The sequence below is a fragment of the Camelus bactrianus genome, chromosome 8, assembly GCF_048773025.1.
Source record: "Camelus bactrianus isolate YW-2024 breed Bactrian camel chromosome 8, ASM4877302v1, whole genome shotgun sequence".
Taxonomy (NCBI): Eukaryota; Metazoa; Chordata; class Mammalia; order Artiodactyla; family Camelidae; genus Camelus; species Camelus bactrianus.
Window position 1 is genome coordinate 70,793,610 of NC_133546.1, and position 25,790 is coordinate 70,819,399.

Here is a 25,790-nt window from a genome sequence, read left to right on the forward strand (position 1 = left end):
ACAAACCTTTACAAGAAATGGACCTTCACGATTTCTCTTTCACAACTGCCTGGTTTCATAATTTTGACCGTTCTTGAACAATTCTAACTTCACTCAATTTTCTCGCACTCTGACCTCATGTTGGGGTGCTGGGAAGGGCACACTGTGCTCCTAAATGGGAGACGAGAGAGAACGTGGGCCGTTATTGGAGACGCTCTACGCCAGCTGAAAGGTTCACTTGGACTTCTTCCTGTGAGCGCCATGCGGTCTTGGGTCAGGTTTTTCTTGGTGCTCCATAAGCTAGAGCTATTTCTGATCTGCAGTAACATATGCAAGGTGAGGGTAATTATTCATTATTTTCTTTAGTTGTGAAGATACTTTTTTGGTCAAGCTAGAGTTTTTGGAAATTCAACTATTAGATAGTAGTTCCAGCTTTCATGAAACTAAATATGAAACCTTAGATGGAAAATTATTTTATTTCTCTCTCTCACTCTCTCTCTCTTTTTTTTTTTTTTTTTTTTTTTTTTTTACTTCTTTAACTGTGAAATACATTCAGGGTAGTAATAATAAAGGCCCAGCTCTGTTCCTATATGTAATGGGCCTGCAGAATGCCAAAGAGAAAACCAGTATGCCTGCTAATCTGCTAATAAGTGAAATGCACTAGCTAGGTTAGTGAATGCCAAAGAAAAGTAACTGCTTCTTAAAAGAGGGCAGATTTTAAGGGACTTCAGTTTCAATGCATATGTTACCCAGCTCCTATGCCTTGTGGGTTCTCAGATGTACGGAAAAACAAACAAACAAACAAACAAAAAAAAACAAAAAAACAGCAACAATGAAAAACAAAAGATGGCTTAGCTGATCCAGCCCTTTGCAGCAAAGGGACTCAGAAATGTTTTATCTTAATAACCTAGGAGAAACTAAGAGGTGGAAAATTAATCTCAAGTAACAATAGATATGCTGTAAGATTTTGAACACAACAATGTATCTAAAAATTTACCCTTTCTGGAAAATGGAGTTCTAAAGAATATGGAACTACAATATATTCCTACTATCAGCATATTACATTAAGAACTATAAAATGCATTTTTAAAGAAAGCCATTTGATGATTTATTCAGAAAATATGTTCTTTGGACATACTGTGTGCCAGGTCTCCTGTCTGAGACCCTGGGGTTAGAAATGCAAATAAAATGCAGTGCCTGTTCTCATCTAGGGAAGGACACAGGCACATAGAAAACTGACTTCTACACAGAGTATGTAAACAGTGCTACAGGAACACAACTAAGGGAAAGGTGGTTCTCTGATGGGTCCAAGGACATAATCATAAAGTGGCATAATTTGAAGAAAGAGCTATCATGTAATACATATTATATGCATATCATTTTTAAAAGAGTATTAAACATATTTAGTCGAGATTCAGATTCAACGTTTAAATTTTAATTATACTTTCTGGGTATTTCCTATCTTATAATAAAAGCAGTGGCCTCTCCAAACATAAATTCTCACAATTCTAACGTAAGTAAAGCTTCTCTTGGGCTTGAGGAAAATGTATCACAAAGATGATGCTTCAATAATGGCATTTTTTTTCCTTTTCTTCAAACTGGCTTATAACTTAGGGCACATCTCATTCATATAATTGGGCTATGTATTGTTTTCGGTGCCAGAGCTTTTTATGTTTCCCTCCCCTTCCAAATTCAGTGGCAGCTATCATTTTGAACGTAAGGTGGACCTATGCATGGAGATGACTTTTACAAACAGCCAGTGCTTTTATTATGTGCCTCCAAGTGTATTCTCAGAAGCTTTTTTGCTTTATCGAACTTGGAATAAGTTGAATTTTATATAGCTGTTATTTTTAGGCTGTTTAGTACGATTTTTCCAGGATCATTTTTTATTACCTCTGTGTGGGATTGTTTGAACACTCAACACAGAGTGATGATATTAACTGTCATGCAAGAAGCCCTCAACAATTTGTTTGCTGGAGTTAGTGCCACCTTCTGTCACCTTGTGACTTTATATAAAAGCTTCAACTTCAATATCTTCGACGTTAACTGCTGGCTTTCAAACAATAACTAGGAATGACAACAGGGGAGGTATAGAAAAGCAGTGTGCATGGCCAGCAAAATCTATACTGAAAAATCACTAAGCATGAATGTAAGAACTCAGTCCTCCACCAAATCCTAAATAAATTTTAGTAGAAATTCATGAAATAACATTTAAAACACAAGGGTACATTTTCCATGGTCATAATACTTATTTGCATGACAAAAGAGAAAGAGTCAAAATAAATTTTCTTACTGATGTTGAAGACTTCTCTGAAATGAGAAGCAGAGGCTGCTAATTAATTATCTGAGGACAACTGGTACTCAGATGAGACCCCTTAAAAGCAATCTATTTATAAGTGTATCAACATCTCATAATAAATATGAAAAAGTGTTTCTTTCCTTCCTTTATTTAAAAATATATGACTAAATACATGATTTTTAATAAAAATGTTTAAATTATAGAAAATATAGTGATTATGCTTTAATTATTAGAACAAAGAATGAATCAGAAATTGTAAGTTTTTTTGGAGGGTGGGTGGAAGAAGTGGGAGGGCATAATCCTCCTAATAAAACTATATAATCATATAAAAATGTATTTTACTTTCATTTTTTTTATTTTTTAAACTAAAAAATAAAAAACATTTTCATTATTTTTAGTGGAGGTACTGGGGATTGAACCCAGGACCTTGTGCATGCTAAGCATGTGCTTTACCACTGAGCTATACCCTCCCCCGCTCATTTTACTTTAACAGCAGTCATAAATGGGGCTATCATTGTGAAACTATTCTGAGACTTCATCAGTTTTCCCAGGAGCCTCATTTAATTTCTCAAAATTCAAATCATTCTCTTTTAAAGTGCCTCCCCTGTCACCATCCTTCTGGACTTTCTTCTCAATTTTTAATGTTTAACTCTGCCATCTTCTCATTTATCTGTGATTCTGCACGTGATTACAGAGTTTTCAATATTAATTTAATTGACACTGAGAAGTCTCGCGTCTTTTGTAAGATATGCAGTTTTCCTTTTATAAACAATTTGCATTGAATTTTCCTTCTGCTTTACCACTTGACTGTGGGCTCTCCTTCTGATGTTGGTGTGATGGGTTGAACATGGATGTTAAGCTAAGATGCTAGGATGGGAGGGGTTTGAAGGCAGTTGTTTCATTACCAAACATTTTCATGTCTTGATGAGTTTTCTTCCCTGTGTAACATGTTGACTGTGACTCAGATAAATTATTTAATCCTTCTAAGTTTAGTTTAGTTTCTTCATTTTCAAGTGGAGAGTAAAATGGTTCCTACCCCTTGGGGGTTGTTATGATGAGGAAATTAACTAGTTTTGTGTAAAACTCTAAATAGACGGTCTGGCTCAGAGCATGTGTTCATTACATACTGGCTATTACTTCATTAGAAGCTGCTCAAAATCATCACCCGTCTATCAAAAAAAGTAGGAATGGAAGCACAGTCTGTGGCTCTTAAATTTTAAATTTAAGCGGCTATTGGAATTTTATTGAAGAAAGCACAGATATTTTTACTTATAAAAAAACTGAACTGAAAAGATGCCTATTTTAAGATGGTATTTTTTGTCCCTGTAAGTTTTTGAAATTTTTACTGTTTGAGCATCATTCAGTTTGTTTACATGTTCAGGCATAAATTTGATCATTCAGAAGAACATCAAGTAAAAGTAAACATGATGGTGAAATCAGGGAACAGCTAAACCAATCCAGGACACAAAAGGAAACCCCCAAACAGAACCCAGAAAGTAAAGACACAGAAGAAGAAGATTCTAATTGGCATTAATTATAATGGTCTGAGGAACACCAGCAACACAGCAGAAGATTGAGGGAGGGATAAGAAAAACAGAGAAAAGAGCAGGAATGTAGGAAAAAATACAAGGAGCAGAAGGAGAAGGGAAGTGAGTGCTGGGTCACAGAAACAATCGGAAATGGTAATTTGTGGGTGACACACCCGTCTGGAGCGTGACGGTGACAGCAGACAATGGATGAGTCTTTAGGGAGGGAGAGAAGCATCAAATAGAGCTTTGAGCCAGGGCATGCCAGGTCCCAGATCCCACCATGCTCAGGCACCCCTCGAAGTCCAGGCAAGCCAGGCCACCTTGAAGGTCAGACACCGTGCAGGAGCAGCCCGCGGGTGTTCCCGGGAAAGTCACAGCCGGCAGCCTCTGACATCTTCGTGCGGGGAACGCACCTCACAAACACCGGAACTTTTAGCATCTACCCTGCACAGGCACTTACTGGAAAAGAGTTCAGATATATATATTTTGAGACTATATATATAAATATATATATGAAAGAGAGAGAGGCAGTGACCTGCCATCCCTCTGTTTTTCCAGCCATCCCGGCTGAGACGTAAGACGTGAATAAGGAAGTCATTTTGGACGTTCCAGGCCCAGAAGGTTCCAAGCGGAGCAAAAATAACCGTTTCTCGCTGATTCCTATCAAGATTGCAGGACTGTGAGCAAATAAATGATACGTGTTGTTTTAATGACAACGTTTTGGGGGAATGACGTATTAGGAAATTGGTTACTTAATAGTTTGGATGTCCTCATCAAAATATGAAATATATTTTGTCACTTAGTACCTGGGAGGTTAGCTCTAATATTTTAGAGGGAAGAAATGAGTACTTTCCAGTGCTCTGGTCATTTAGAAAGATTTCATAATGAAGGATAGGAATACGGCAATCACAGAACAGGTCTTGGTATGCAGCCTTATTTGTCAACTTTTTCTTCATTTTACAGAAGAAGCTGTCACCGGACTATACCACAAAGCTGTTTGCTGCCATCAGAGTGTCATATGTTAGCCTGAAAACTAACCTTTCGCTTAAAATGGAGTTAAGGGACCTAAGGACATATGAGATTTTCCCAGACTAGAAGACGTGGTGATATAACATTTTTTTGCTTATTGGCTGATACATATTTGACATAATTTAACCCAAGCTTGCTTTCTTTGTAACACACCCCCTGCTGGTGAGGTTGTGAGGAAAGGGACACAATAGACAGTATTTATCTCTAATTACTAGAGTTTATAGATATTTATAAAAACCTGACAGTAGCTGAAAAGAACATTGACTCTCTGGGCAATGGAATGAATATAAGAAAGAGCAAAGGAGAAGTTCGATTATTGCAGATACCTTTCTCCACTTTGTATTAATAGATTTCTTGAGAAGGACAAAGGAAGAGACAGACAATAGTTAGGATCTATTTGAAAGTTCAAAACATTCAGCGTTTTGTATGAGACTTCATGATCTACCATCTCAAATAACAGAACTGGTTACTCTTCAAAGCATTTCCAACATTAAGTGATCTGTTTTCAAGAACTGTATTCCCTGCAGGTTTATCAGTAAGCCTTATTTAATTCTACTCTATTGAAATTAATACAATCCAAAAATAAAATTAAATTCAATACCTTTCTAAGTCAATAGACATGTGCAAGTTCCTGTACATCCAGATAGTGATGGAGATTCTAAAACAAGTTAATGAGAAAAGTCAATCATTTCAGAGGTACGTACGGAAGTGGAATAAAATGGAAGACAAAGTGATGATGGCAGTAAAAACAAGATGAGAAGCGCTAGGAGAGACATAAATACAGGTTGCCAAGGAAGGAATCCTATTAAGGGGAAATTAACTTTGACTTCACTTGTAGGGAAAGAAGTGTCAAAAATCAGAGGAAGGACAACAGGAGACTGCTGGCGAGGGTAATTAGAGGTGGCCCCAGGCAGAGGTCGGGACACACACAGAGACACAGGGCAAGCCAGGTCTGGAGACACTGCAGGGACCTGCAGGGCTGCGGAGACTGAAACCCGGACAGAGGCGGGGATACAGCTGGGGTTTGCAATCAGTGAGAAAAGAGGCTGGAGAACTTAAAACAAGCCAGGAAAAAAGAAAAGAAAAAAAGAGAGAGAGAGAGAAAGAAAAAGAAAAAAGAAGACACTAATGAGCTTATCTGCAAAACTGAAACAGACTATCACTGCCATCCTTTCAGACTCCATCCACCTGTTATGACCCGAGCTGGGTTACATGCCTGCCCCTTTTGTATTTCCCAATCCTCAGACACATTGCTCTTGGAATAGTTTACAGGATTATGTATCTCCCCTTCCTTCAGTTGTCCCAACTTCAAAAGAGTTGCACTTTTGTACTTAGTGTTATATTTTCAGTGATTGACCTACATTTGACAAACAATAAAATCATAACAAACATTTGCTAAAGAGTGAATGAACAACTGATAGCACATCTAAAGGCAGGTGCATCAGAGCAAAGGAGCCCATCACAGTGCTTAGTACCTAGTTCTTCTGCAGAGCTCTCTGTCGACATACGGTCACTCACCACAGGGGGCTACTGAACGCTTGTGATGTGGCTGGTCCCGCGTGGATGAACAGTGAGTTTAAGACACACATTCCATTTCAAAGACATATGATGAAGATAAAGTATGTCTGCATCCCATTAATAATGTTTTCAGGTGGGTTACATACTGAAATGACAGTAGTTTGGACATGCTGGCTTAAATAAAATGGATTATTAAAATGAATTTTGCTTGCTTCTTCTCAATTCTTTAATGAGGCTACTAGGAAATTTTAAATTATAAATGAAATATTACACAGGACAGTTAAATGTAGACTATTTGAAATAACCCTTCAGTGATTTTCCAGGGGGAGCCTGAGCATGACTGTCCCACTGACCTCACGGTCATGCTTTGATAATCCTTGTCATAGAGAACCAGCTCGTGCCAGTGAATCTCAACACGGAGAGGACTGTCTATTTGTCTGTTTTATTTTTGTAATATATATGTTGATGTGGTTTTTGCTGATGTGGTTCTTCTTGGCAAAGACTGTGCATTAGCATTTCATTTTCCTGGTCTCTAGCAGAGTGTCTAGGGTGTGATTTGTGATGCAGAAATGGCTGAGAGATGAAGGCAAACCCTCTGTCAAGTGTAAGAAGGGCAGGTGGGCTGCCCCAACACATACAGATTTTGCACATTCTGTATGGAAAAAGCTATTTAAATATTTAAAAGTGTGTTTTCTAGTTTTTCAGAGAACTACTATCACTTATGCTATTAGCTAACATTTCAAAAAACTGAAAGTATGGCGAAATAATTTCAGAAACACAACATGCAGTATCCTTTTGCTTAGAGATTACAATGAACATTAGCATAATAAAGACTGAGCAGGTTTCCAGAGAAAATCACAATAAACAGAATAGCCTGTGTAACCATGTTTAACTCAATATTTCAAACTTTTCACACTAGTTGATCAACAAGCCTTTTAAGACGATTCAACAATTTTAACTCTTCAAGAGGAGCATCTAATTAGTAGGCAGGTAATCGTTTACTTTTCCTGAATGGTCTCTTCCTATGTTTATTTTGTTTATAAGCCATAGCCTCACATAAAAACAGATTCATTTTTCTTGCCAAGTAAAGAAAACACTGACCCCAAGAAAGTATATAAGATTCGTGAAGGTGAACTTGCATCTGATTCTGCCATAGTGAATCCCTAGCACAGAACAACACCTGGCATAGCACACACTCTCTGGATGGATGGATAGAAAGACAGAGAGATGGGATTTTATTTTTTGATAAATAAACAAAACCATGTTTGCTCTATTTCTGTCTGCTGTTATCACATTTACAAATATACTAGTGAATTAAGATGATTTTCAGATTATAAATTGACTTCAAAGGAGATTCTGTAAGATAGTTGAATCTAAAAAACATATTATTCCAGGGGTTTTAATTTAGTAATAACATTAAATGTGTTTTGAAACAGGCATTGTGTTAGAAGTCAGCCGCTAAGACAAACCAAGAACAACATGGGTCTGGTAAAGGTGTCTTGTTATCTGCAGCAAAGCATCACAACACATGTTTTAAAGTGTGGGTTTGAGTTTTAGCCTTGTCACTCAATAGCTGTCTAACCAGATCAGGCCATTCAAGCTTGTGAGGGGCCTCAGTCTCCGTATCTGTGATGGAGATGGGAGCAGTACCTATTTCAGACAGCCACTGCAGATGTGAAATAAACTAGGAAGTATGAGGTGCTTGTCGGAGCACCACCCAGGGGAAGTGCTCAGTGACTAGAAACTGCTATTCTAGGTATTAGGTGGTTAGATAAATGGGGGCACCAGGCAGATAAGGTGGAGGAGAGGGAGGATGGTCCGGAAGATGGCGGTATGCCTGCCTCCAGCATAAAGGGGCTTTACTTCCTCTAAATGAGTCCCTGCAAGAAACTGTTTAGAATCCAACAGTCACAACCGTGCGGTAGCGGCAAGGACCTAACAGGACATGACCTAATGCTCACTGTAATACAATTAGCATTGTGGTTTAGCTCCCCCACCCCATGGGTTTTCTGTGTGCATCATGGGTAAAGACATGCACAAAAGGGACCAGCATGACTAAGCACTCCAGGGGTAAAGCCATCAATCAATCAAGAGACCACCTCTAAGCGGGGGTATGAGAGAAAGATCAAACAAAGAACACTGCTATCCTCCCTTGAATCTGCTGCTTCCTGTTCTTGGAGGCTTTCCCTTTGCTAATACATTCTTTAAAATCTTCCACTACACAGCGCTTCGTCTCCTGTCTGAATTCTTATCTTTCAGGTATGACAAGATCTTGGGTCTTTTCCCTTCCTGTTTTGGGGTAACGTAAGGACAATGATTTAATAAAGAAGGATGTTTAGGGTTTTCCAAAATGACCTTCCATACATCCTTGAAATATCAGAGTGAGACTGTCCAATACAGTAGATTCTGGAGTTTCATGGTGTGGGCTCAGAAACGGATTCCAGCACTCACAAGGTGTATGACCATGAGCAAGTTGTTTGTCTCACTGTGCTTCAATTTCCTTAGCTGTACAGTATAAATAAGGGCCTGTCCAGAGGATGAAATGTTACGAGGATTAAATGAGCTACTATATGTAATGAATTTAGAGCAGATCCTAGCCAAAAAAGCAATACACGCTCAAGGATGCTTGCTTACCCCCTTCATGACTGAGTAGGTGACTGAATGCCTTGTGTGGATGTGGCTTCTCACATCAGTGATAAAGACTGAGGGATAAAGCATCGCAGCCTGTGGAGCAGTCGGCAGACAAGAGTGAGAGCGAATAATGAGATGTCATGGCAGTTCAGAAAACTATCTTCACTGTCTTATTCTAGAAAGGTGGATACATTACACTGCCTTAAATGCCAGGGAACTCATATTCATTAATCCAGTTTTATAAGTAAGTGATGTAAAAATAAAATATGTACTGAACACTTTAGGAAAGCAAAATGGCATTTATGTTTATACTGAGTATTTAAGAAATTGTTTAGCATATGAACTGGGATCACAGCGTTGTCAGGTAGGTAGATAAGTGAGATCGCTGGGCAGATAAGGTAGATGGGAAGGAGGATGATCTAGAAGATGGCAATATGTCCATCTTCAGCATAAAGGGGCTTTACTTCCTCTATATGAGAACCAGCAGGAAACTGGTTAGAACCCGACAGCTGCAACTGCATGGTAGCAACAAGGACCTGACCTGACATGACCCAGTGATCATTGTAATATAATTAGCATTGCAGTTTAGCAGCCCCCACCATGGGTTTTTCTGTGTGCATCATGGGTAAGGACATGCACAAAAGAGGCAAGCATGACTGAGCACTCCAGGGGTAAAGCCATCAATGAATCAAGAGACCACCTCTAAGAGATGGTATAAGAGAAGAGGCAAAGAGCATTGCTACCTGCCCTGGGAGCAGCCTGCCTCTTGTGCTTGGAGATGTACTTTCCCTTTGATAATAAAACCTTTAAAATCTTTTTCTACGCAACACTTTGGTCCCCTGTCAGAATTCTTCTTTTTCAGGTGAGACAAGAACTAGGGTCTTTTCCCCTTCTCTTTTGGGGTAACATCTTGAACATCCATTTCAATATCACAATCAACTTCAAAATTTTATTTCCAGAGTGGAATATATGAGACTAGAAACAACTTCTAAAAGATTTCTTAATGTTTATTTAGCACAAGGTAGAATTAAATTTTCATTTTGGAAAGAAACTCAAAATAAAATAATAGTAAAGGATAACAGTAATTGGATGTGTACTACGTAATACTTCAGTCTTTCAGATTACAACCCTGAAATAGTGGCATGCCCATTTTGCAGATGAAGAAAAAGAGACCAAACAAGGGTAAGGGGCTTATCCAAGGCTGGTGTTAGGAGTTGAGGGTGCTGGGATTCCAACTCCAGAGCTCCAATTTTTAGTCTTATAGCTACAGTGCCTCTTCTGAATGGATATTTATAGTGATGTCACTGAGTCTTTAGGAAGCAGTATCTTGTGTTGTAGAAAAATGGTGCAGATCTCAAAAACAGTAAGCTCACAAAGTTTTGGCACTAAAAGGGTTGGCTCTGAATGATCAGAAAACGAGTTTGTCTTAGCATGCCAACGTGACCAGTCACGGCCCATTTTTGTCTTTGAAGGAGCTAGTGGAGTTACTTACAAAGTCAGCTTTAATAACTTTGGATTATGTAACAATTCACAATCGACTTTATGAAGTACTTCATTTTCATCTTAATGGATTATGTTGCACATTCTCTGAATTCATGCTTCACTTATTTTCCCAAGTCAAAGTTTCCTTAGATTCTACATTATGATTCTCAAATGTGAGATCATTCACCTGAGGGCTCTGTCTGTAGCCTTTGGCTAAATTAGCCTTAAGTTCTTAGATTTCACTAGAAAACTATCTCCCAAATTAATATCCCCAAAGCACTTAAGCCAAAAATGGATTTTATTCCACTTGCTGTTGAGTTACTTAGATTATGCTGCAAAATTAAATAGGGTTTTAAAATTATTATCTGTTTTACTAGAATTCCCCAATTAATATAAAATAGATTACTTCTTGCTTTATTTTACCCATTGCCCCTAACCATTTGCAAGCAAGCATCAAAGCTCTTTGATTTTAATAAATCTTTTAACATAAAAGGTGCATATATATTCATTTATCTCAGTTTTTATTTGTATTTTTTTCATGGTTTAAGCTATGGACAAGAGATTTTGTTGATCTGTTTGTTTTAAAATGAAAACTCTTTGAGGCTTTTTACAAATAAATGGAAAATTAAGCAGTAACAGAAAGAAGACCAGATGGGAGCCTTTTAAGAGGTGTCCTCCAGGGTATTGTATGAAAGTTAGGCGATCCTAGGTGAACAGAAGATAACAGAATTTGTGACTTGGATAGTATCTTAATATAAAGAATATCTGTGTAATTCATACTCAAATGAATAGCATATTACATACACTATTTAGTATCTCATATATATACACTAAATATTATATGTATGTCATATATACTACATATATGTGTGTGTATATACATACATATATGGTAGTTTTTAGCACAGATCTGCAGAATTTTGAACTGGAGTAGACTTTGAAAAATAATCCAGTTCAACCTCATCATTTATAGAGGAGGTTTGAGATTTAAAGCATTGGTCAGCAATGTAAAAAACCTGTTTTTTTTTTTTTTGGCAAAAGAAAAATCAATGTCCTCATTTCAAGTCTGGTGTGTTTTCCCACCAATCCAAGTTGTTTCTTAAAAGAGCATATGAAAGTACACTAAAATATATATTTTTCTACATGTAGAAACATGTACCAATCTGCAACCTTCATTTGTACCAGCAGAGATTAGAGAGCATTACACTAGAGTTAGCATGTTCTTTGAGGTCAGAGAGTTTGGCTTAAGTACCAAAAAGCAATGGAGTGTGCTTAATACAGATGTGCCTAAGACGTGAACTTGTCAAATGAATGTAGTAATGTTGATTTGTGGTTGAGGTTCCAGTGAGTGATCACATCCTACATAACTGACCTAGGAAACCAGAGCTCTCTATCTGGTCCCCTCCTGTTATTCATAGCCTCATCTCTTTTCAAACTCAAAACCAATACTGCTCAAAGCTGAGTGACATTAATCAAGAAAAAAAGGTTCAGGATTCTTCAATATAAGAGCAATTTTAGTAAAATGCATTATTTTATTTAAAATATAAGTCAGAGGAATGACATCAGCAAGATGGCAGAGTAGGAACCCCTGACACCTCTTTTCTCCCACAAACATATTGATTCAGCAACAATTAATGGACAAATTCCCTTTGTGAGAAACCAGAAACTAACAGAAAGGTTCTTACACCTTGGAAAAGGTGACACTAGACTCACCAGAGCCAGTAGGGAGACAACTGACACCCTCTTGCCAGAAATCTTGCCCTCAGCATAGCACCATAGGATCAGGAAGAGACCCCCTAATTCTCAGGTTCTCCCAGGGAAGGAAGGAATTGGTTTGCATGTCAAGTGCTCCAGATCCTCTGAGAGCATTCCCAAGGGACTGGTTTCTGTCTTACCCATCTTGGAGCTCTCATGGTGCCAACACAGTCTAGTCACCCCAGGGAGGATGGAGGCAGCAGCTTGGGCTGCTGGATGCCATTGGTCTTTTCCCCTGCCCAGCATAAAGTAGGAAGGTGAAAACTTCAGCTTCAACTTCCCCCTGAGGAAGGAAAGAGTTAATCTGTACATCCAGCACCTCATTTCTCTGGGGTTTCCCCAAAAGTAGCATCTGTCTCATCAGTCTTGACTTGCACAGCCTACCTGCCCAGGGGGAAACAGATGGTGGCTTGGGCTGGTAGATGCCATCATTCTAGTCACTGGCTCAGCACAGAGCAGGTGGACAAAAGCCACAGCTGTCTACTTCTCTCTCAGGATGGAAAGAATCAGTAGAGGCCCAGAGAGTCTCAGACCAGGCTGATAGGTGGGAGACTTCTGTAAGAGGCCAGTGTGTGAACACTCAGGGAGGTCGATAATTTGTCTAATGCATAGACACCAACACAGAGAATCAAGAAAAAATGAAAGTGTAGGCAAAATTGTTCCAAACAAAGGAACAAGATAAGAATCTAGAAAGTGACCCTAATGAAAGTGTTCTATGATTTACTTGACAGAGACCTGCAATTTATTCTCATAAACATGCATGCCAACATTAGGAGAACAATTAATGAACATAGTAGTAATTTCAACAAAGATAGTAAATATAAAATGAATACCAAACAGAAAGAATGGAACTGAAGAACATAACAGCTGAATAGAAAAATTAACTAAATGAACTCAGTAGGAGACTAGGTCAGTTAGAAAAAAGGATGAGTGAACTCAAAGCCAGGTCATTGGAAATAATTCAGTCATAGGAGCAAAAAGGAAAAAAAAAAGAATAAAAAGAGGGAAGAGGCTTAATGGATTATAAGAAACCATCAAGCTGACAATACATGTATTGTGGGACTTCTAGAAGAAGAGGGAAAGACAGAACCAGAAAGCTTATTCAGAGAAACAATGGCTGAAAATTTCTTAACTAGGGAAGGAAATGGACATCCACATCCAAGAATTCTAAAGAACATCTAAATATGATAGGCCTAAAGAGATCTACACTGAGACACATAATCAAATCGCCAAAAGTCAAAGACAAGGAGAATTTAGAAAGCAGCCAGAGAATGACTTCTCACAGATAAGGGAACACTCATAAGACTACGAGCAGATTTCTCATCAGAAACCTTGCAGGCCAGAAGTGAGTGGAATGATATATTTAAAGTGTTAAAACAAAAACCCTGCCAAGCAAGAATACCATATCTGGAAAAATTCTCTTTTAAAAATGAAAGAGAGATAAAGACTTTCTCAGATAAACAGAAGCTGAGGGAGTTTTTCACCACTAGACCAGCCTTATAAGAAATAATAAAAGAGTTCTGCAAGTTGAAATGAAGGGACACTAAACAGCAACATGATAGCAAAGAAAGTATGAAACTTCTTGGTAGAGGTAAACATATAAACACATAAAGAATACTGTATTACTGTCATAGTGGTGGGCAAATCATGTAAATTGCAACAATAATAACCACAGTGTGGGCAGGGAGAAGTTAAAGTGTAGAGTTTTTGTGATCAAACCTTTTTGTTATCATATTAAAAAATGTTATATTTATATGAAATTTATGTAAACCACAAGGTGACCATGTATAGACACACAAAACCTAAAGAAGTTACATTAAAAAACTGGGAAGGGGATCAAAGATGTCAATACAAAAAATCAACAAAACACTAAAGAAGACAGCGAGGGAGAAAAAAACAAGTAAAAAACCAAAACTAACAGAAAACAACTAAGCAATGGTAAGAGTAAACATTTCTCTATCAATAGTTACTTTAAATGTAAATGGATTAAACTCCTTCTTCAAAAGGCATAAAATAGCTAAATACACCAAAAACAAGACCAAACCATATGCTGTGTACAAAAAAACCTCACCTTAGATTTAAGGATGCACATTGGTTGAAAGTAAAAGGATAGAAAAAGATATTCCACAAAAATGGTAACAATAAGAGAGCAAAAGTGGCTGTCCTTAGACAAAACAGACTTTAAGTCAAAATTTGCATAGGAGCCAAAGGTCATTTATATAATAATAAAAGAGTTAACTTAGCAGGAAAATGGAATAATTATAAATATTTATGCACCCAATATCAGAGCGCTTAAAAATACAAACGTTGACAGAACTTAAGGGAGAAATAGACAACAATACAATAACAGCAGAAGACTTTAATACTCACTTTCAGTAATGGATAGAACATCCAGACAGAAGGTCAATAAGGAAGGAGAGAATTTGTGTGACACTATAAACCAAAATATGCAATAGATATATACAGAATATTCCACCCAACAGTAGCAAAATATATGTTCTTCTCAAGTGCTCATAAATATTTCCCCAGGATAGATCACATGTTAGATAACAAAATAAGTCTTAACAAATTCAAGAGGACTAAAATCATTTCGTTTCTTTTCTGACCACAATGATAAGAAACTAGAAATCAACAACAGAAGGAAAACTACAAACTTCAACAATCTGTGAAAATTAAACATTACACTCTCAAGAAATCATTGAGTCAATGAAGATATCAAAAAAGTAATTTAGAAAACACCTCAAGGCAAGCAAAAAATAAAACAGAACATCTCAAAACTTATGAAATGCAGCAAAAGCTGTACTAACAGGGAAATTCATTGCAGTGAACACCTACAATTAAAATGAAGAAAAATCGCAAATCACAACCTAACATTACACCTAAAGGGACTAGAAAAAGAAGAACAAACTGAGAACAAAGGAAGGAAATAACAAGTAAACAGAACACCAAAAACACGGGCAACACAAACGAGAATAGATGGGTGGGACTGCATCAAACTAAAATGCTTCTGAATATAAAAGGAAACAATCAACAGAGTGAAAAGGCACCCTACAGAATGGGAAGAAATTTTTACAAATCATATATTTGACAACGAGTTAACCTTCAAAATACATAAGGAACTTCTACAAGCAATTGAAGAAAACCTAATAACCCAATTAAAAATGAACTAAGGGCTTGGATAGTCATTTCTTCAAAGAGGACATACAAAGGGCCAACAGGTATATGGAAGAATGTTCAACATCACTAATCATCAGAAAAATGCAAATCAAAACCACAATGAGGTACCAACCCACACCTGTTAGGGTGGCTCCTAAAACTGCATACAAGCCCCTGTGTCCCTGTCCTTTCGAGTAAAAGGCTTTTGCTTTAGTCTCCCAGGCCTCCCCAGAGTCTCTAAAGGTTGGTTCAAGAGTTAATAATTAGGAAATGTGAAGATGTGTAAACCAAGAATACTTGTTGGATTGGGAAACTGGTAACAATTTAGACTATAAATCAGCCACATAGCAGAGTCACTGCACTCCCATTTCCCTGAAACATATGCATAAAAATCTGACACGCATTGCTAAGTTAAAGGACTTACAGGAGGCAGACCCCTACCAGATGAAAAGGGCTGACTGCAAGCATGTAGACCCTGGACCAGCTGAAGACTGGTGATGCCAGAAGACTGGTGATGCTTGGAAATTCATCTTGATGCCAACCGATCTGAGAACTGTGCATGAGCTGATCATGACCCCTAAGGCCCCTCCCTCACACTGTCTTTAAAACTTATGTCTCCAAACCACCAACTTGAAGATGATCTTAGGACATTAATCCACCATTGTCCCAGGTTGATGGCCTCCTGAATAAAGCAACTTTTCCTTTTCTATCAACACTTGTCTCTTGAGTATTGATCTTTCTGGTTGCGAGCAGCTTAACTTGGGTTTGGTATAGGCCTTGTATGTATATATACATATAATATGTGTATATATATATAAAATTTATTATATAAATATAAATGTATATATATAATGACAAATGTTAGTGAGAATGCTGGGAAATTAGAACCGTTGTACACTCTTGCTGGGAATGCAACCCTGTGCAGCTGCTACAGAAAACAGTATAAAGCAATCTCATTTTAGGGTGTTTATTCAAAAGTATTGAAATAATTCCTTTCTACATTTTAAATGAGATTAAATTAGTGTGAGGTAGATACAGTAGTGAGTGTAAGCCAGTGCTCTTGAATAAAAGAAACTACGATTAAATGCATGGAGAAGTTTTCAAAACTAGAAACACACACAAATCTCACACAAATTAAGGAGAGAACTTAGGGATGACAGAAAGTAACCGGAATGTGGATCGACTCAGAGTCACGCCTTCCGAGACGTCTCTGACAGTCGGAGTTTTGCAAGAATAGCAAGAAGTAGATGCAGAGCTGATAAAGAGATGAGTCAGGGCAAGTGAATGAGTGAGTGACTTACAAAAATGAATCTTAAAATGTTGCAATGAAACTTTGATGTCTCTATGATTTTGTTTAAGTTTATCAGAGATGCACCTATATGAAAGGCTCTGCTTACCGTAGAGTGATTCTGTTTTTAAGATTGAACGGACAGAAAATAAGGACATCATTTACAGATCCCAAGAGAGTTGAATAAAGTATTTTTCTTGATTTTTCCTACTGGTGTGTTTCAATTTACTTTTCATTACATTGTGTCCATCTAACAAGTGTCTTAGAAGAGCTCAGAAAGGTTGAAAAGCATGCTCTACAGTGTATCATAAACAATTTACTGAGGTATCATTACCTCTGTAAACTGATAATGAGTTGTGATGTGTAATATTATGTATCAAAATATTCTACAGAAAGTGAAACACAGACAGTTTAGGTGATTTTTTTCATTTATTCTTCAAGAATCTATCACAGCTTCTAAAAGAGAATTCTGTCTTTCTGTCACAGACTACTAATTCAACAGCAATTTTTTTGGCTAAGAGAGTTTTTTATGGTTTTTTATGATTGAGAGGACTTTTTATACAAGTGTAATAAATTAATTATTGAATATGCAAATCAGTGTTTTGAACATACATAAAGCAGTAATACTTATTTGCTGAACCAAAGTGTTCTTGTTTACTCAAGAAATTCACTTAAAATGTTTAAAATTATTACCTTCTCCTACTATGTTAAAATTCAAAATTAAAATGTTTGTTTAGATTCTTGGAATCAGTCACTGCTATGGACTGAATATTTGTGTCCCCCTGGAAATCATTTGTTGAAATCCTAAACCACAATGTGTTTGTATTAGGAGATGGGCCTTTAGGAAGGGATTCGGTCATGCAGGTGGAGTCCTATTGAAGGAATTAGTGCCCTTATAAAAAGATGCTGGAGAACTCTCTTGTCCGTTCCACCAATGTGAGGACACTGCTAGAAGACAGCTGTCTGTGAACCAGGAAAGGGGCCCTCATCAGATTCCAACCTACCAGCACCTTGGAATTCCCAGTCTTCATAACTGTGAGAAATAAATGTTAGGCTACCCAGTCTATGTCATTTTTGTTACAGCAGCCCAAATGAATTATGTTAGTCCCCGTTTCTTCAAAAATTCCAATCCTGCATAAGAGTGTATCCATCCTATATTCTAACATTTGTAATTGACTTGAATATGAAAAAAAACTAGTGTCTTTCCAGAACACATTTTATGTTATCAACTTTTGTAGAAAGAAAAAAATTCACTAATGGATTAACAATAATAAAATTTACTTGCGTAATCATTTGATTCCCTTTTATATTTAGCAAGGAGAATAGCTGGTATATTGTAACTTGGTCTGCATTTATTAGGAATTAAGGTTTCGTGTCCCTAGGCGTTTTGGACACAAAAGCAGGAGCCCATGCACTGAAAAGTGTAAGCAATTAAAGCGTGACCAAGGAAAGTGTTTTCCTACCGCCAGAGAGGAGGCATTTACTCTTAGACCTTGGAAGTTATCACCATTATGGTTATTAGGAGACTCAGAGTTTTTCACACTTCAGGCAGAAAATTGAAAGTGTCTAACTGTTTCATTCTCTCCTCACATACTGAGCTCTGTGTGTTTTTGTTAAAGGAAGCATTAAACAACCTGTCAGCACATACACATTGGATTAGGGACTTTTATCACGCGGAGGGGCTCTAGCCAGTGCAGGGAGACACTATTGGAAGCTTGGAGGCAGGAAAATAATTGTAACTTAGCACTTATTATCTAGAGAAATCAACTATAGTTTTCTTCCTTAGTGTTTTATACTGCGAACCTGTTGTTTTTAATTTTCTGTGCACCGACAGCCCACAGTGCTCAAACAGTATCTCTTAATCAGAGCACAATAATTAGATAGAGCCTGCATGATATTCACAGGGGCTACATGGCACAGAAATTCACTAAATGAGTTTCTCTTCCTTTTTTCTGGTTTATCATATGACTTCTCTTATAAGTATTTTAGGGATAAATTTTATAGCTTGTTCAATCACATAAGTATATATCACATACACACACACACTTGCACACACACACAGTTACTATGACACAATGATAGTATAAGAGAAGAATAAAAATCAGTAAGGGGCTGACAAGACATCTTTCAAATACAGGATGTTTAACGAGGTGGAATCTTAGTTGGTTTTTAATTTCATGATATCTTTACCGGTACACACACTGAATTTCTTCTAAATCTGATTGCAGCAAATGTCTGGTTGCTCTACATCACAAGATTGGTATCAAGATTTTGGTGAGGCAATCGCTTAGAAAATGCCAATCATTTCAAAGTTCTAGGAGAAAAAGTCTTCAGAATATAGTTAATTAAAATGATCTCTGCAGCTCTACTTTGACACTCTATCCTGCCCTAGATTACAAGCTTTTCTCTCTTTTTATTAGCAAACTTCTAGCAAAAGTAACCTAAAATCACTCTGTTGCTTCTTCTATTCCATGTATTATTATTACTGGTTGATCTTTTGTAGCTTGAACATATGCTCCTTTTAGAAATGTTCTCCATCTTTGGTTTGTGTGACAATGTATTTTCCCTTGTTCTATTGCCAGTCTCTCACTCCTTACCCACGTTTGTGGGCACCTCTTCTTTAGCCCCTCAGTGATGTCGAACCCCAGTCCTTAGCTTCTCCTTGTGTCATTCTACGATCAATCTGATCAGTGACTGTGGTTCCCACTATGCCCTGTGTAGATTCCCAGTCATACAGTCATGATCTCTTGTGATCTCCGAGCCCATAAATTTTTAAAATTTATTTTTTATTGAGATAACTTTGGTTTATAACATTATATAAGTTTCATGTCAACAACATCTTATTCCTACTTCCAAGTACGCTACAGCAGGCTCGTCACCAAAAACTTTAATTCTTACCCATCACCAGACAGTTGATCCCTTTGCCCCTATTGAACCCCACTCCCATCTTCCCCTCTGGTAACCACTACTCTGTTCTGTGTACCCATAGTTTGTTTTTGTTTGGTTTGCTTTGCTCATTTATTTTGTTATTTTGTTTATTTGTTTGTTTCTATATTCCACAGATGAGTGAAATTATACATACTCGTCTTTCTCTGTCTGACTTATTTCACTTAGCATAATACCTTCTAGGTCCATATCTATAGTTATTCACAAGTTCAATAGCTTTCATAATCATCCTCTCATCCTTATTAATTATTCCTGTTATCTAACTTTACCAATTTTTGCCCTGTAGTCTAAACCCCTCCAATCCCATACTTCAGCTGCTATCTGAGTGAACACGACATGTTACTCCAGGTTCAAACTTCTTAAATGCTTCCTGTAGGCACCGGCATCTAAATATACAGCACTTTGTATTTTATTCAGGATCCATTATGCTCAGACTCATGCTCACCTTTCCAGTATCAAGCCTTCTTCTTTTCAAACTTCGTATCTCCCCAGTAAATAAATAGTTTCTACTCCCATTCCAGTTTTCCTATGCTTTTCCATTACTAAGCCTGTGTATGTGATGTGACGTTTTGTCTGCCTGTAATGACAGTGTATATATTTTCTATCTTGTGGACAGTCCATCATCCTTCAGATCTTTGCCTAACTACAGACTCTCTTACTCCCGCAAGGAGACCAGGAGGTTTCCTTTTCTGTTTTTCTGTATTGCTGCTGTGTATTTCTATTAGAGTAAACACCTAGCCCTATTAGAGATATTTGTGTGTTTCCTCAATCAATTATTATCCCCTTGAGTCTTGAGAACCTGCATTTAATTAGTGTAAGCTCACAAAAATTAAATTCTGCATGAAAACCCAATTTTTACTTGGGAAAAATATACATGGTTAGGAAATAAGAGATCAATCCAAATCTAAATGACTAGAGATTAATTTATGCAAATTTTTAGACTCTTTTCATCCAGTCTTTAATCGTTCATTTAAAATATGCTTACTGAGCAAGTACTATGAGACAGAAACTGTACTTGCCCTGGGGTACAGGAAGGTAAACAGAACATTTCCTACTCTTTTAGAGCTTATAGTCTGATTTCTCTAGGAAAAAGTCCGTAAAGTGTACTCATATTATAGAAGAAGTTCCATAACTCTGTTTAATGATCAATAAATATACCGCTGATGGAGCAAAGTTGAATCTACAGTAAATTCCATGTGCTTACAGTTGTATAATTTCCTTACTTCATCAAGGGCGTATGTGTCACATCAACCATGAACATGAGTTTTGTTCTTTAGGTACATTTGCTTTGAAAGTTTTCATAGTTTACATATAATCAAGTCATAACAGTTACAGTGAGTAGACTTTTACCCAGTTTGTATTACTGGTGAGAATCAGAAATAACAGCTTCCTGTATCTCCAATAATAAAAAAAATAAGAAGTTTAAATATGTAGAGTACAACGATGAATACAGTAAGATTCATAAATGTAATAAGCTATTGGCACACTTAACAAGTAGCATTAAATTTTTAAAGTAATGATCTGTAATAACATAAAGTGGAGCCAAATAGTCAATAGCATTTAAGTCAGCATGCAAGCTTTTACCCTAAAGCATAGGTTAATAATGACAACAATAAGCTAATTATCTAAATGGAAATTTAGAAGGTAGGCTGGCACATGAACAAAACTCAGTAGCAAGTATTCTTTCACTTTAGGAACTCTATGTGAAGCAGAGACTGGGCATGGACTCTGGTGCCATTTCTCAGGAAATCTTTTTGGTTTGTTATTAAGCCAACCCCTTGGATACCCAGGGAAATCACTAGTGTAGGGGTGAAGGAAAGCTCATATGCTTATTTCATTATCATAAAATATAATGCACATATATAGTCATAAGATGGAAAAATAGCTTGATACTAGAGCAATTTTGTATAACGAGAACAGTAAACTTTTAGTAACCCCTTGGCAGGATTGATTAAGACATATATGTTAGTAGAATGCAAACCTTTTTTTGAAATCATGGAGATATGGCCCCACTAACTAGGAAACTCCTAAAGTTTACCTATTTTTCTTTTTCATAGAAGTGACATAATAAATGTATTTTGTAACATTAAGAGAAATACCTGGTTTGCTCCATGTAGACCTGGAACTCCACCAATAAATACAGCCCCTGATTCTGGCAGGGGTTCTCCAGACATGCGACCAATAGATTTGCTTGCTTTCATAGTCTTCCCTAGAATAGTCAGTTCAGCCTTGCATGGATCCAATTCTTGCCTGCAACCATTTAGATAAGAAACTTATGGTTTTAGCATGCTTTGTAAAAACATTTGTTTGACCAATTATTCAAGCTATTAACAAAAAAAGAAAGATTCAAGTAAATAGATCATCTCACTATAAAACCAACAAAGCCAAAAGTAGATTAATCTGTTCTAAATTAGAAATCCTTAATGATTTAAGTACATCAAGTCAAATTTTGATAAAACAACAAATTGTAGTGATTGTCTAATGAAATAAACAAATCCTGATAATAAACAGATCTTCCTCATGAAGGACTGAAACGATATTAAAGTCTAATATTCTACTTCAGATTTTTACATTGTTAAATTTTCTATGTGTGCGAAAATTATTGTAACAGATCAGATTTAGATATGATTACCTAATGGACAATATATCTTTAGGTTGAAAACAGTAGTATTGCAGAGAGTAATTAGTTGTGGAAATACAAATCATAGCAAGAAATAAAGCAAATAAAATAAAAAAACATTAATTGAATATAACTTAATTAAGAAACTTCTAGCCATAGTTTTCATGTGCTCATTTTTTAGAAAGATGAGAAAAAGGCTTCAACAATATTTTAACATGTAAATATGCATGTCTCACTTACTCTAGCCATTTATTTAACTAATCGTGTAACCCAGGGACTAGAAACTGTGGCCAGTGGGCCAAATCTTGCCTGCCACCACTTTATAAGTAAAATTTAACTGGAATAGAATAACATAGTTCTTTACACATAATCAATGGCTGCTTTCACGGCAGAGTTGAGTAGTTGCAACGAAGACTCTAAGGCCTGAAGGGCCAAAAAACTTATCATCTTGTTATAGAAAAAGTTGATAGATTCATTATCTAATTGATTTATTTATTTACCTACCCAGCAAGTAACTTTAATTATAATCCTTTTCAATATCCACATTCATAAGACACCTATGAAATATTTACTTATTAATGTCATCCTATATTGTGAATATGGGACATTCTGCATTGCATATACTTACATAAACTTTTTAAACCTTATTTTTATAAAAATATAGTTGATTTACAACATCATATTAGTTTCAGGTGTACAACATGGTAACTTACCATTTTTATAGATTATACTCCATTTAAAGTCATCACAAATTAATGGCTTTATTTCCCTGTGCTGTACGACACATTCCTGTTGCCTAGACATTTAATACAGAGTAATTTATACCTCTCAATCCCTTACCTCCAACCTGCCTCTCCCCCAGCACCCTTTACCTGGTAACCGCCAGTCTGTTCTCTATATGTGTGAATCTGTTTCTGCTTTGCTATATTCATTCATTTGCTTTATTTTTTAGATTCCACATATAAGTGATAACCTAAGCATAATGCCCTCCTGGGCATATAGCCAGAGGGAGCTCTAATTTGAAAAGATACATGCAACCTGATTTTCATAACAGTATATATATTAGCTAAGACATGGAAACAACCTAAATGTCCATTGACAGATGACTGAATAAAGAAGCTGTGGGATATTTATACAATGGACTACTACTCACATAAAAAAGAATAAAATAATGTCATTTGCAGCAACATGGATGGATCTGGAGATCATCATTCTAAGTGAAGTAAACCAGAAAGAGAAAGAAAAATACCATATGATATCACTCATTTGTGGAGTCTGAAAAAACAAAAAAAGAAAAGAAAAAGGAAGATACTGATGAACTTATTTACAAAACAGAAATGGAGTCACAGACAGTAAACAAACTTATGGTTACCAAAAGAAAAGGGGATGGGAAAGGATAAATTGAGAGTTCAAGATTTACAAATATGAACCACTAGATACAAGATAAATAAAAAAACAAATTTCTTCTGTATAGCACAAGGAACTATAATACCTTGTAGTAATCTATAATGAAAAAGAATATGAAAATGAATACATATATGTATATGTATGACTGAAACAATTATGGTGTACACCAGGAATTGACACATTGTAATTGACTACACTTCAATTAAAAAAGATTTAAAATAAAAATAAATAAAAATAAGCATAATACCATCTAGATATATCCATGTTGCAAATGGCAGAGTTTCATTTTTTAATTTGACATTTAATTGATTTACAATATTAGTTTCAAGTGTACCACACAGTGATTCAAAATTTTTATAGGTTTAAAGTTATAAAATATTGGCTATAGTCCCTGTGCTGTACAATATAACCTTGTAGCTTATTTATTTTATGTATCTTGCCCCTCCTCTCTTCCTCTCCCCATTGGCAACTATTAGTTTGTTCTCTATATTTGTAAGATATATGGAAGCAGCCTAGTGTCCGTCAACAGATGAATGGATAAAGAAGGTGTGGTAATCACATATTTACATAAACTTTTAATATAATTAGGCATAATGAAAAGGCTAAAAATTAAATCTCTATGAACTACCATATTGAGAACATACTCAAGTAACCACTACCTAAGTCAAGAGGTGAAAATTTACTGTTAAGAGTCCCCACCCCAACACACACACACACACACAGTATCACACATTCTCCAACTTCATTCAGTGCTGTGCTTTCAATATTTATCTTCCTTATTGAATATAATAGTAATTTGTTTTTTTTTCAAGATGTATTATTATGTTGATATTTTATAAATTAGTTATTCTAGTTTTGGTATACATTTTGGTGCTATTATGAATACTGATGCTATAAACATGCTTGTATATATTGTTTTGTGAATATATATGAACTTCTGTTGGGTATTTAACAAAAATAATTTAGAGTTCTTTACACTTGGGATATATGCTCTGTTGGTTTTATTGCACTTTATTTTTCCTTCACACATTTTTACTTTCTTATAGTGTCTTTTAATGATCAAAAGCTCTTAACCTTAATGTACAGCAATTGATCAATCTTACTTAAGGATTCATTTTTTTGTTTGTATTGTTGTTCATTTTCTACCCTATTTTTCAAAATATTATTTCACTATTGATATTTGGCTCTACAATCCACCAAGAATTGGTTTTTTATATGGCCCCAGGTATATATCAATTTTTTTTCTCATGGAAATTGAATTGATTCAGTGACATGCATAGAAAACAACTGTCCATTCTCCACTGTTCTTCAGTATTACTTTGTCATAAATCATGTTTATATATATATATGGGTCTGTTTCTAGACTCTTTATTCTGTTCCCCTGGCCAATTTTTCTGTCTTTATACAAATACATCACTGTCTTAAAACTTACTCTAGAAATACAGTATTTAATATCCATTAGAGTATATAAATCCTCCTACTTGTTTTTTTCTCCCTCAACAAATTTTTGGCTAGAGGGGTGTGTGTGTGTGTGTGTGTGTGTGTGTGTGTGTTCCTGGGTTCTCTATTTTGGGGGTTGATATTTCTAGCCCTGTACCAACACCACACTATGAAATACTGATACTTCACAGTAAGTCCAGATATTTGTAAATTCTCTTCGTTCAGTTTTTTTAGATTGTAGATTATCAGATACTGTTTTCTCCTTTTATTCTTTTAATCATGATGAATTATGTTGACTGGTTTTTGAATGTTTGAAGACATTCCTGGAATACCTTAGTCATAGTGTGTGTCTTATTTATATAACACAGGACTCACTTTATATTTTAGGGAATATGTTGACATATTGTTGACATATTCCTTAAAAAATAGAGAAGTGAATCTTGTGTTATATAAACAAGACATATGTGAGAAAGACTGTCCTTCAAATTTCCTGTCTTGTACTGCTCTCATAAAATTTTGGTTTCAAGATTATGCTGTATCTTATATTCTTTCAGAAAGTTTATGTAATATTGATGTTACATCTACCTTTCATGTATGATAGAATTTACAACTATAACCACATGGGCTTGGAGTTTTCTTTGAATAAATTATTAAATATGGCTTTAATGTATTTAAGCAATATAACTCTAAGCAAAAAAACTCATATGTTTT

At 36.2% G+C, this 25,790-nt stretch overlaps 1 protein-coding gene across 1 annotated transcript in view; it reads right to left on the minus strand.

The window, feature by feature from the left end:
- EYS (eyes shut homolog) overlaps positions 1–25,790 on the minus strand; it is a 1,185,464-nt gene that overhangs the window by 384,618 nt on the left and 775,056 nt on the right. Inside the window, 1 exon segment of the mRNA XM_010967844.3 lies at positions 21,712–21,862. Coding sequence (XP_010966146.2) covers positions 21,712–21,862 — 151 coding nt within the window.